General features: G+C 33.6%; 1 protein-coding gene across 1 annotated transcript in view; it reads left to right on the forward strand.

Moving 5' to 3' along the window:
- The first annotated feature begins 698 nt into the window (after window positions 1-698).
- Window positions 699-13,717, forward strand: part of LOC136350817 (calcium-activated chloride channel regulator 4-like) — a 35,585-nt gene continuing 22,566 nt past the window's right edge. The window contains exon 1 of the mRNA XM_066302895.1: window positions 699-1,263. Coding sequence (XP_066158992.1) covers window positions 1,111-1,263 — 153 coding nt within the window. The 5' untranslated portion in view covers window positions 699-1,110. The remainder of the gene's footprint in view (window positions 1,264-13,717) is intronic.

Genomic DNA, 13,717 nt, shown 5'->3' on the forward strand with positions numbered 1-13,717 from the left:
CATAATATTTTTAGAATGTTATTATTTTTATTTGATCATAGATAAATAGAATTATAATTTAAATTTAAATTGATATTGGCCATGTGAACGATATGATATAGAAAACTTTAATATTTCCTTGTTAAATATTTGCTATTTTTATTAATTCATAGTCAATTTAATTTTGTCCGATAGTGTAAGTGTGATACATCCCAGCCACCAGATAATAGAGTGGTACAGATAATAAATTGATGAAGCTCAACATGGCCAATCAATTCACTGGATCCGAACCTTATTGAAAATTTATAATTTTATTCGGCAACTATATTTAATTCTTGGAGAGGTGCGATGCTTTACCATATTTTTACTTTTAGAAATGTAAGCGCTTGTTGGCTCCCTGGGTCCGCCCATATCCTATGACGACGAACATCGCACCTGACCCAACACCAAACGTTTTTCATCGCCAAGACGGAAAGTTAGCGCTCATTTGCACAATCGTTTCTGCAACGCCCTTAAAAAATAAGTGAATAATAGCCTTCACTTGCTGGCTTGCAGCATTTTCGCCAAAAGGTCCGTACCCTGTAACTGCATATGAACATATCGTTTTGAGCTTTCCTCACGCCCATACATGAAAGACTGGTAGGGGTACAGAGCCCCGAGGCACCGCAACTACCTGACTTACACTCGTGCTTTACCGCCGAAGAACGCATCAATTGCATCCTCGCGAGTAGTGGGAGTTGATCCGGTCGAAAGCGCTCATCTTCGGCGAAAGCTCGACGCGCTTTTCAAAACTTCAGTCTGGCAGCGGCTTTCGACGTATAAAGTTGATGGCGAGTTTCATTCAGCGAGCGACACGAGTTTGTTACGTAGCGAGCGACATAACTGTTCAACTCACCATACTCGGATTTGTTGTTGTGTACGTTGGTTGTCGTGGTAACTCTTCGTAATCGATAAACTTCAGCGAAGTTTACCAACGGCCTCAGTTCTAAAAGAAACTCTCCTAGTTATACTAGTTGCGTCTGGTATTTTTTTATTTATTTTTTTTTTGTTTGGACAATATGGAGATCGTCAGTAAACGATAGTTACTGATTTCTGTGATATTTGACTCGAAAGTAAAACTGAGTTTTAACCATGGATATGTGGATAGCGGTCTTGGTGATTTTGGGACTTTTGGGGACGTCCGAGAATTTGGAGCTGGTTGACGGGGGCTACGAAAATTTGGTGATCAAGATTGCCGACAACGTGCCTGAGACTGATTGTAGGAATATTTTGCAAAATTTGGAGGTATGTTGTGATTGCGTAGATCTAGATGCGGTCATCGCGGAGGCCGACAGAAAGAATGCGTCAATTGGTGACGGTAATGGCTTTTTTCGTTTGCTAAAACACTTGATGAAGCAACAAAAAAATTGTTATTAGAGTCTCTTAATTAGAGAAACCAAAAAATCTCCCATTTCGTGTTAAATTTTAAACTTTTCGCGAGCAGAAACTGGGAACTAAATTTAAGGATCTGCAAGAGACTTCCTCTTATAAACTTTCATGTCACTCTTTACACCCAGTTACAAAGTTGCAAAAGCAACGCTTTAAAACTATTAATTTTGTTTACTGTGATAAATTATTTTATGGAATTTAACGAGTTTTCTGCACCATTTGTTTATAAGTTTTTCCCAAGGGTTTCTCCTACTTATTTATTGCTAATTTTCTGTTATTTAATTAAGTAACTACTACCATTTGTTCAGTTACTGCATATTTCAAACGTAATTCTTCAGTTTTGTATTCTTCAATTGTTCTTGTATATAAGCAGGTTCAGATACTGAAATCGATTGAGTCAAAGTTTTATGTTTTCTTCCTTGGTGATATTTAAATCTCTTAGTCATGTTAAAGCCTAATTAATATGCTTACCAAAGGGGTAGAAATTTCTAGTCATCTTAAATCAAAGCAGAACTTTCGGATGAATCTTCAACAAATGTGAGATCTTTCAACGAAGTTTCGATTTAGTACGCCCAAACATCTTCAATTATTTTCCATCAAAAGGTTGAAAATCTCATTTTTAAGGTCATGTAAGTTGTGTTTATTTTAGTACTCTCCAAAAGTTTCTTGTAATTGCATGCGAAATACAACCTTTTTCAAGGGGGTTTAAAAGTTGACAAAGTACTATACCGAACATTGTACAAGAACTAATATCCAGAGTAAGTGGGAAATTGCAGTGCTAGAATTAGAAAATTTCTCGGAAAATATGCTATAATTCGTTTGTGGGTTTGTTTTCAAGTTTCCGCTCTGTTTTCATTAATCACACAGTGAGCACAAGCCTGTTTGAAGTTTCAACTCGGGTTTTATCCTAATGGACAAATCTCTACAGAGCCATTGGTGCATCTAAAGGAAAATGTGTTCTGCCGGAGTAGGGTTGTAAAAATGATATTAAAATTAAAATCTCAAAAATTTCACGAGATATCTAGTAACTTCTAATGGATTTGGGTAGTCAAAGAGATTTCTTCTTATCACACAAAATCCGACAAAAAGTTATGCTTAAATCAGGAAACTTGAGCGACAATTCGTTTGTGTTGACAGTAGAAAGAAGAACAAATTTCTCATCACTCTCAAAGTACGTGCATTTTTAAACCAGCTTTTATAGCGAATTATGGTTCTATAGTAGAACAAGGAACTATATTGACTGTACCTCGGAATTCTTCTTACAATTTTGTAGTTTTTGGGATAAATGAACCTCCCTCAACACCTAGTTTTCGAAAGTTGTTGACCTTAAAAGGAAGGGAAACGAATTATGTCTTTAGCTTGAGAAGCTGTCCAAACTAGAGCATTCGATTATTCCTCCTAAAGACCAACTTCTGTGAAATACCAGCCCATTATCAAAGATCATGTACATATTGTGAGCAGTCCAAGACAGAATAGGAAAAAAAATGTGAGTGGTTCAAGGATGGCCACGAAGACCTTTCAAAGGAGTCAATGAGACTGGAAACTGTACTTTGTTCATGAAGAAATTTGGCAAAAGTTGCAGTCCCCCTCTTCGGTACCACTATCACTCAAAAAATTCTCTTATATTTTTTCATCTATGAATATGCATGTCCTTAACTTTATCATAAGCTTCCACTGTGGTTTTGAATTGAGAATATCTTCTCGATATTTCGTGTTCCTAAATCGTAAAATAAAATTTTACATGCAAGCTGGAAGATCTGTGCAGCCATCAAACATAAAACGGCACAACTTCTTTTAAGGTGAGAACGGAGAAAAAGGATCTCAAATAAACAAACCGAACCTTGGAAATGCAAGATGTGATTACACCTTAGGCACTTAATAGCTACTATCTATTCTCTACTACTTCTATAAAAACGTGCAGCCTTAGCTATGAACACCTTAATGTCATTCGATAGGTAACTAAAAATTACATTTCCTGGTAAGTTAAAAAAAATAGGGTGTTGTATTTAAATTAAAAAAATCATAGCCACTTAAAGTTCTTATTTCATTAGTTTTAATGATCGAACACTTTGTTCAAGACGACAAGTTTATGATAATTGGAATATAAAATATTTACTATTACCCTGCACTGTAAATGAAGCTTACATAACTTAAATAGCTTTTAAATTATTTAAAACATGAAAATTATGTTAAATTTTGATAAAAGCAAATTATTTGACAAACCTTAAGTTTTAGGTATTCTAAACCTTATTAAAACACACTTTTTTGATTGGAGACGCCGAAGATTCACTAACATACAGGAAGTTTCAGTTAAAAAAAAAATCATAACTTTGGCGTTTTCGCGGCTTTTGGGAGACCGTTTATGACATGAAAATAATTTTTGAAAGTAACCATAATAGACCCCCATATATCCCAAAAACAAAACTTTTTGAGAGTCTCATGTTTTGGCTTCATTATTCCGTGCCATGTAGTGTGAATAGTCATGTATACTAGCTCCATTCCCAACTCAGCTCATTCCAAACAAGAGATCCGAGGGATTTACACATTTTTGTTACGGGTTTAATATTTTTGCTCTGAAACATTTTTAACATGAATGATCGCCAGCATGAATGGCTTTGACTGAAAAAAAGTCAGCTACAATAGTTACTGCATCATACGCCAAATCGCCGTATTGTGCACTTGATGGAAAAAATCACGAAGCGTTTCAAACCGTACAATAAACGTAGAGTTCCCCTTTCCTGCGGAATATACTTCCGGCGTATACCGGGCGTGTCAAAATCCGGGGCAATCCTTTATTATTCAGACGGTCAAACATGACTGATAAACTAAACGTTTAGTTAGTTTACCTTACTTCCACGGAAAAAAATAATTAATTTTTTTCAGTTTTGTGTATCTCTGTAGCGATGTAATAAACAAGAAGGAATAAGGCGATGTGTCCGATGATAAACAAGGAAATATGTTCGTTTTGTTAGAAACGCTGACACCTCTGACCTCAGCTCGCAGCATCATCATCGGACCCAGATCCCAAGAAGTAACGGTACCATCGACCATAACACTTTCCACACTCGTAAAATCGCGACACCAGCAGACCTTCGCGTTCGAATTTCTGTTGCCTTACTAAAAGAGGTGAGGAGCGGTTGGATTTTTCTCGATGGGAAGATTTTTCCTTAATAAATTAATAGAGCCTGAAGGACGGGATAGAAAAGCTAAAGCTCGTGCCTCGAAATTTGTCGCGGTCGTCGCAAATGCGATTAACGTCGATGGGGCTTAACGGTATCGTTCTTTATATGTAAACGCCAAACCGGTAGTCGATCGGGGATTTAAATTTACAATTTTTTGGTATTAAGGTCATCTCGCCATAAAAGGATTAAAATCCGATTTTATTTCGTTGAACAATCAGCCACATTTGTCTCTCAAGTTAATTGAAGTCAGCGCCTCAAAGAGCTTGGGAAATTTATAACAATTTAAATAACAATAAATGCGGCAACCTGGTTTCTTTCCTTGAACAGGTATTAAGAATAACGCATATTATAAATATAAAAGCTTTCGCCCTAGTAATTATCACTAATGGAATTCCCGTTAGGCCAGACTTTCCTGGGTTCATCATTATCGTAAGAGGAAAAAACTGCATTTCATTCAAGATTTACTACAGTATCAATTTATATGCAAAGCGACTTCCTATATTTACTTATATGGGAAGAGGTTTACTGGCTTAAGAGCTAAAAAACCGTCTCCGTTTTGTTTCGGAAAAAATTTGAATAGTTTGATCAATACCACAAAAGCACCTCTACACCACCTAACACCATCAGATATCGTGTTCCCTTTATAAACAAGGGACCCATAAATCCCTTCAGAAGTTTTCCACGGCTAATGCTGGTAGTTTCTAGTGACACAATGGAATCCGGCACAAAACGTATTACAGGCACAATAACGGCAGGGCATTCAATAACGATTATCTCATTAATTAATGGATGCAATTAAGTTATTCGAGTGGATGGGAAAACTGTTTCTCCATCTCTATTCGATTATTATTATCATTAGTTAATTAGTAGTTTCCCCCCTATAGGTTAATTTGAATGTTCCGATCATTCATAACATGAGATATTCGGCGTGTTCTAGTTTATATGAGACTTCCTATATAGATATTGTTTGAATTTGAAATGTTACAAGAGAACCAAGACGTAACAGCGACGATGTAACGTGTAACAGATACAGAATATTTTAGTTAAAATAATTTTTTTGAGGTAGATATGAAAGTAGCATCTAATTTCGCAAGAAATTAAGCAATAAATCTGTTTTTTGTTGAACATCGGCAACAAAATATATCCCAGTTAGTGTGGATTGGGCAACGCCGGTAAATACTAATTTGGTGTCTCGGGGTTACCTAATTTGATTTTCTTTTTTCTCATCTCTAATTACAACAATTATACGTATTTGTGAAAAGGAGCTAAATTTAAATTTTGAATCCTTAGCAAAACATTCAAAATGTCAATAATAAGAAAAGACGAATTACAATTTTTTTTTTAACTATTGAATTAGAGATTTAAAGGTCTCCGCTCCTATAGAGAAGTTTAAATCTCATATCTACTTAAACAATTATTTAAAATGGTTATATCGCACTATAGGTATATTGTAATGCAAGAATTTGGATGATATCGGTAAATACATATGTACAAAAAAGGTAATTTAACACTTGTTTTCCCCGCTAATACGAATCCTTATGTGTTAAAAATGTGTATTCTAAATAGTCATAAAAACTGTAATGTGCATCTATTTATCGTTGCACCACAAATGAAGGCAGACTTTATTATTTACAAGCGTATTTTATAGCCCTTTTTGAGTATAAAAATCAAAAAATGACCATCAAAGTGTAAATATACAAATGAAAGTTTTCGTTGACATGTACTATAATGCGTTTTAAAGCATGGCAGGAATTAAAAAACTGGTGATCAGTACAGACAAGTTACAATGTACACCAAAACAAATAAATTAGTTTGCTTTCGATCTTGTGTTCACAGTCTTCAGTTATTTTTTTTCTTTATCAATGACAAATTGTAAACACAAAATCGAAAACATGTCCTATCAACAAACAAGATTTTTCATTGTTTACATTCTATTTCACTTAGTTTGTATTGCATTTTTTACCCAATGCGTCCTTTTTTTTCTCAAAAACTAATGGATAGATTTTGAATCGCAATACACCATTGAATGTAGTTTTGAAAGACTGAGATGTCACTTGACACATATTTCAATTTTCGAAAATTGGCCATTTCGCGCTATTGGTGCCGCGAGAAAGTTTTAAATCATAGACAAACGTCAAAAATTAGAATTAGTATTTTTTGTCCTATTTAATACTACGTTTCAATTTTTTTTTAATAATATTTTTTCTGAAGGTAATAGAGGGCGGGAGACAATTTAGAGCCGCACAGTATTTGAAAAATAAATTTTATACGGCAGCTCATTCGACTCATGGAAGCATTATTATTATAAAAGGCGATTCAAAAATTGAGGGTTGTAGCAATATTGTAATTATACATGCTTCATTCTTAAACGTCTCTATATAATTATATTTTCATTACTAGTATGTACCTCTAAAAATTAATAAGTTATACTTCCTAAATAAAGATTTTTGAAACACCCTTTTCACAAACATACACTTTCAGCCGAATCAGCTGTAATTTTTTTCCACCTTAGATAAAGCCAGTTATATTCAATTTAAAGCGTTAACAACTCCACAGACAGAGACAAAATATTAGTGTAATCTCAACTTTCCCTAAAACGCATTTTTTTATTTTTTCTAGATCTTTAAATCACTTTATAGGAAATATTCTATTGACTTTTTTTATGGTCACCCGGCGAAGGGCACAAGATAAGCTTATAGACTATAAAAGCACATGTCTTTGGTAAAAATTTAACGGTTTAAATTAGGGTACCGATTTTCAGTAACCCTAAATTTCTTCCTTGTGTGGTTTTATATTGTGTCCTGCCTAATCTGAACTAGCCGGTTCTTCTTAATTCAATTCCTTGGAATTAAGTCAATTGAACAATAACATTCTTAAGTGAAATTATAAACCCCGGCAATTTAGCTAGATAATTAAAAAAACCTCATCTCGAAAGCCGAGAGGTCCGCAATGAAAAACGGAAATTTACACAATTTGAACATAAACAAGAGCCCGGAGAACGTTAAAAAGGCAGACTTACGAAATTAAAATTCAGCTACATTATGAGCGAGGCAATATTCATAACTTGAAACGTTATTATCTGATATTAAAGGCCCACACATTCCTAAAGCAGCAGCAGGAGCGGCATCATAAAACTAAAAAAAGTATAACAAAAAGGGAATATTTTATCAATTTTTGTTTGTTTTTAGTAATTACCTGCTAGTTTATTCTCTAGAAACGAAATGAGTTTTTGGGGGAAATATAGGTGCTCCGCCTTCAGATTTACCTGCTTTTCATACAAACTTTATCGGTGCTTATGAATATGCATCGTTTTCTGCACGGCGATTTTATTAGTAGTGCTGGCAGAAAAACGCTTTCCACTCTATAACCCAAGTCAGGTAGAATAATAAAATATGTAGGTGGCACGTAACCCGTTTTTCCGAAAGTGTGGGAACATTTTAAAAGCACAAAACCCCAATCGAAAGGGGCTCATCTCAATGGCGTCAACCTGTGTGAAAAATAAGGCCAGAAAAGGGATATGCGACGCCAGTCACATGTAAAACCCGGTTTTATTGATATCTGAGCACCTGTGATTTCTGGGTTCTATTCATAACAAAAATGTTACAGATTCTCCCACGATTTGTGTGTCTACTGTGAAAGCTTTCGAATTTATGAGTGTATAAATTAGACTTACGAAAACAAGATTTGTGTCAATTTATGTCACTGTGTAGAAGATTTCAATCAAGCGACTAAATTGAAGGATTATCTTGGAAGATGAAATGTATGATTAAAATTGAGTAATGAAAAAAGCTAAGTTTGTTTCCAAATTGTTTTAAGTGACTAATGCTTAGGAACTCTTGGAAGTTTTACTTGGATAAATCCTAAAACTTTTTTGTTTCATAAGGGATTTCGGTCTATTTGAACTGATTTGGAACTTATTTATTGACTTTCTGTCGAAGCACGGCTCTTCTTTTTCATTTTAAAAATTTATCTTGATATATTGATACCTGATCAAACTGTAAGTGAAAATTTGGTCAGCTATCGTGAAGAATTTAGTTTTTTTGTACTGTTTTACGCTTTATCCAATGATTTATGGTGAGAGTTATAAAATTAAAAACCTTCAATGTTACGTTATACAAAAAATTCTATTGTAAAAAATAATATCTACTAAAATGTAATGAAAGATTTTGAAAACTCCGGTTTCGTTATGTTCTCTCCAGGTATCTTCAGTATTCCCTGCTCAATTTTCAAAATAGACTATAAAATGGTTTTTCTCTTGGCACTATAAAGTCGCAAATCTTCCCGAAACGTTTTCTAAAACCGCTGAACCAGTACTTGAGGGGAAAGTCTTCTGATTGAACCTTATTTTTACCGATTTATTGGACTCCTATCTAAAATTTATTGACTGTCATTCCTTTTTTCCCAGTGTCTCAATGAAATATGAAATTTTAATTCTTACAGAGCTCCTACCAATATCTCTTTCGAGGTAAATATTTTATGCTTTTCTTTAAAAATTTTGATCTGTTTTTTGACTTTTTGGTCTTAGTTAATTTAATTACTGACCAGAATTTATTGCCTTCGCATTTATTCAGTTTGCAAATTAACTACACACTCTTAATTTTTATAGAAAGAAAAATTGAGCTCTTCCTAAGGAATATGTGAGGGAATTCAATTTATTGAAATCGGATATTTTACTTTTCATCAAATGGTATTGACATCTATGTTCTCCATATTTTCAGTTTCAATATAGATAATTTTTATTGAAATCAGAAAATGCGATACCTACTTTTCGTAAGAAATTTGAGCTGGTATTGGCTCTATGAATGTCATTGCTTCCTATCCAGACTTTATTGACTTCATAACATTTTTAGTTCCACTGAAATAAAGAGTGAGATGTTGATTTTAATTGAGCTCATAGACTTAACTGGTCTAATGTGAGATATTCTTTATTAAATTTCGATCTGATTTTGACACATCTCGATCTAATTTATTGGCTTAGTATCAACAGTACTTAGAATTCATGTTTTTCCAATTTGTATGTCATTTACAAAATGTTGACTTTTATGAAGCGTAGAACGCTGCCAGTTTTTGGAAAAAATTTGTGAGATTAAATATAAAATTATAAGATTAGTATTTTTTTCATTCAAAGAATTTACAATACAAGTGATCTAACATTATGGCAAACTCCGTCTCATCTAGAAACTTTCCTAAAATGATCACATGAAATACAATCGGTTCTTATTAATATTCTATTGTAGAAATCCAATGGCAAGTCTTCGTGGAATTAATACTTATTACTCATTTCAGGTACCGCCATTTCCTCTATTAAATTACCGCATAGTCATTGTCTTAACAATAGGGGGAATTAACAAGGGGGTTACTCACCGGTTCATGGAAACCCGGCCAAGAAATATTCCATCCTAAGGGCATTATAAACCAAAGCAGTTAAAATTGCTGTCCTGCATTCCGATGAAGAAATTTCGAGGTGATTTTTCCCCGGTAACGAGCTTTATCTTTCCTTCTGAACGTTATCTTTACTGGGAGAATTTCAAGCGTTAGATGGGGATCGCATTACGACTTCTACGCCGAGTTATAATTGTTTTTATGAGACCCATTAGCGTTTATAAACTTGAGCTAGTTCGTTCATTTTTTGAGTTTCTTGATTCCATCATTAACAGAAAACTTTTCTTGAAGCTGAAACGCGGTTGGTTTAATTCTTATTTTAGTTATATTGAAAGCTCGCTTTACAATGTCGGACCCTGTAATTTGGTCGTAAATTCGGTAATTGCCACAATTATCGCCAGAAAAAAATGTTGACGTCAAATTGCCATGCTGAAGACTTCCTTTGACTGGAAACTCGAAGCAGTAATTACCGAGCTGAGCAGAAAATGTATAATAACTCTATATTAATCATGATATGTAACATGTAGGAGATTAAATCTAAATTGTGATTTCTTTTGTCGGAAATTGAATTCTATTTGCCATGGTTGTTATACCATCAAATCCCACAGGTAATTCAATTTTCTTCTAAAAAGAAATTTATTATTATTGGACACCCACTGTGAGATCAGTAAACGAAAATCTCAAAATACCTCCAACATGAACTTAACGACACTACGATTATATCGTAACACTTCCTGGAAAAAAACATCATAATTTGAAGTTAATTAGGCGGCTAAAGTTCAGTGACACTTCCTTATCATTAAGTATGTTCAACCATGGGCTCAGGTTATCAGCCAGCAGTGCATCTTACCATGCAATCCACCCAAGTGATAAATACAAACAATGAAGTGAAATTATGTTTACTTTTCAGCTTTTGTGTTATATCTTATAAAAATGTAGATGAGGCTTATATGCAAAATTACTGTTCATTAAACTAAAAAGTTAGGCAAAAAAAATTATTTTATTAGTACGCTCTCTCAAGGCACAACCTATATATGGTATTTTTCTGAATTACAAATCTGATCTACCATAATAAGTTACCATTCTGATCTGATTTACTAACTGAAGTGATATACTGCTGCGCAAAAGTTCCGTACAAATTCGTTAAAAGTGAAATAATGGAAATATTTTTTTGAAAATGCTAAAAGTTTGTAGTTGTGTATTTTTTTAAGTAACAAACACGTATAAAGGTTTACCCATGTAGTATATACTTTTAATTTTTTTCTTATGAAACCCCATGCATATTATGACGATTTTGGGTTCTTCAGTATTACAAAACATATTTCTTGTAACACATCCATGAGTAAATTCAATATTCGAGTAAAAGTCTTCGAAAAAGAAACAAAAAGAATAGAAATAACGATAGAACTATTAATGCCAAAAAGATAACAATATAAACTACTATAATTTAATGTATTAAATGTTTAAACTGTATCTCGTGAATTTCCTAACAGTGGACAAGGCGCAATTCAAATTCTTCCAGAACTTTTCTTACCATTTGAGGAGGTAATCATTGACCTTTGTTTCAGATAACTCCATAAAAAAGTTCATAGAAGTGAAGTCAGACGATGCAGCTGTCTAATAACAAACATTTCAATAACTGCTAAATTTAGACAGCATGTTATATGAAATATGTTGAGAATTTCTCAAATAACTCAAAAACGTCATAATATGCATATTCCGTAATGGTTTCATAAGGTTCTATAAAAAAATTTTTAAAGGATTTATCTATCCATTTTTATATATGTCTGTTATATCAAAGAAATCATAATTAAAAACGATGTTTGACGTGTTCAAGCATTTTCCTGAAAAATATTTCCTTTAATTTTTGACGAGTTCGTGCGGAACTATGGGCCCTATAAATGTATTATATATATACAGGGTGTCCCACAAGTGTTTCATTATATTTCAGTGGGTAATAGTACATTGAAAAATAATATGACTCCCTATATAAACCATATTCCAATAATGCTTCATTAAGAAGATACAGGGTGTTAAACTTAAAACACACCTGGAATATTTCAACGTATCAGAGTATCAATGAACAGGCGAGCTCAATTATGTATTGAACAAAATGGCCACCAATTTGAACAATTTCTATAATGTTATAACAAATTAATAATATTTAAAACAAACTTAATATTATTAAAACCATTTAGAGAATATCGTGCATATAGACGGTATTCAATTTTTTACTGGCAAACGATACGTCGGACGAAAAAGAGTCAAGTGAGCATTTTTCTTCTAAATGAAATTAAATTTCTAAAAATAATTTTTATTTTGATAAAAAGCAGTGGCGCACCATGTTTTTCTTTAAAAATGTGCTGAGAGGTGTCCGTATGCACGTCACTGGTGAAACGAAAAATAGCCCTTTTGCATAAATAAATGCGTCTACATTAACTCTCAAAACATGCCAAATTTCACTTACATATCTCAAACGGTTTTGAATATATCAATAAAAGTTAGATTTTTAAAGTAAAGTTTAACACCCTGTATCTTCTTAATGAAGCATTATTGGAATATGGTTTATATAGGGAGTCATATTATTTTTCAATGTACTATTACCCACTGAAATATAATAAAACACTTGTGGGACACCCTGTATATAATGTGTGTGTATAGTGAATTTGTTTATTACAGTGTTTTCTGGGATGAGTCGGAAAAAAATCGTCTAAACCTTAACATTACAAGTTTGAATTTGTTCTGTAAATTTTTGAGCAAGCGCTTCAAATTCTGAGCCGTGCAGTGCAGTGCTACTAATTTTTCCAGAAGAAAAATTGAGGAGGACAAATTTAGTGTTTGAAGGTTTTTGAATAGGTTTTGTCAGAATATTTCGGGATTATTGACTTTCTGATTTATCATTTGGAAGTTTTTTGCAATTCAATAACATTTATCAGCCATGTGAGCAATTGAGATCAGTACCCTTAATTGTCAGATAAGTTTTTTTTTCATTTTAAACTGATGTTTCTTCGATTAACAGAAAAAGTGACCTTTTCGAAGCACAAAAAGGGCGGTATATCACTTTTAATGACTGTGCCGTAAAGCCTCTCATCCTCGACTTGGCCATGAGTAGTACTACAGTAGTGAGATCCTGCAATTTTTCTTCGAGGGTAAGAAAAATGATCTTTTCGCAAATATTTTACAAATACACTTCACAAAAATAACGAAACAAGACATCACTTTACCATTTCTCTTCTAAAATCAATGAAAACCTACGAAATTCAGTTCAGTAAGTTAAATTATCGTCGTTCGGAAACTGGGCCAATTAGGCAACATTTGTTTCAAATGCTCAATTGATTCTGCTAACTGCCAATTACACGTGGTTTTCCACTGCCGGACATTATGCAATTTCTACTAGTACAAAACCGAAAAACGTGGAATTACCGTATTTTTTGGTTCATTATCGGTTTATTGCTCAACAGTTTTAATCTTGACACCGAATTTTGCGTCCAAAGTGGCACAATTAGAGTCGACTGACCGTGAATATGCATTGCTGAATTAGGCACATGGAACAAAGTTAGTTAAAAAAAATAGTACGAAATAATCGACTCGATCAAGCCGATCCATTATTTAGTTAACGATAAATTTGATTACTGTTATTACACGGCATATGTCCCTCAGGGGAGACAAACTCGATACATCTTTCCTACACAGAGCAGACTTGACAGGTTTTTAATTTCTTAAACGGTGAGCCCATACAAAACGCC

Source organism: Euwallacea fornicatus, chromosome 4 (assembly GCF_040115645.1).
Source record: "Euwallacea fornicatus isolate EFF26 chromosome 4, ASM4011564v1, whole genome shotgun sequence".
Taxonomy (NCBI): domain Eukaryota; kingdom Metazoa; phylum Arthropoda; class Insecta; order Coleoptera; family Curculionidae; genus Euwallacea; species Euwallacea fornicatus.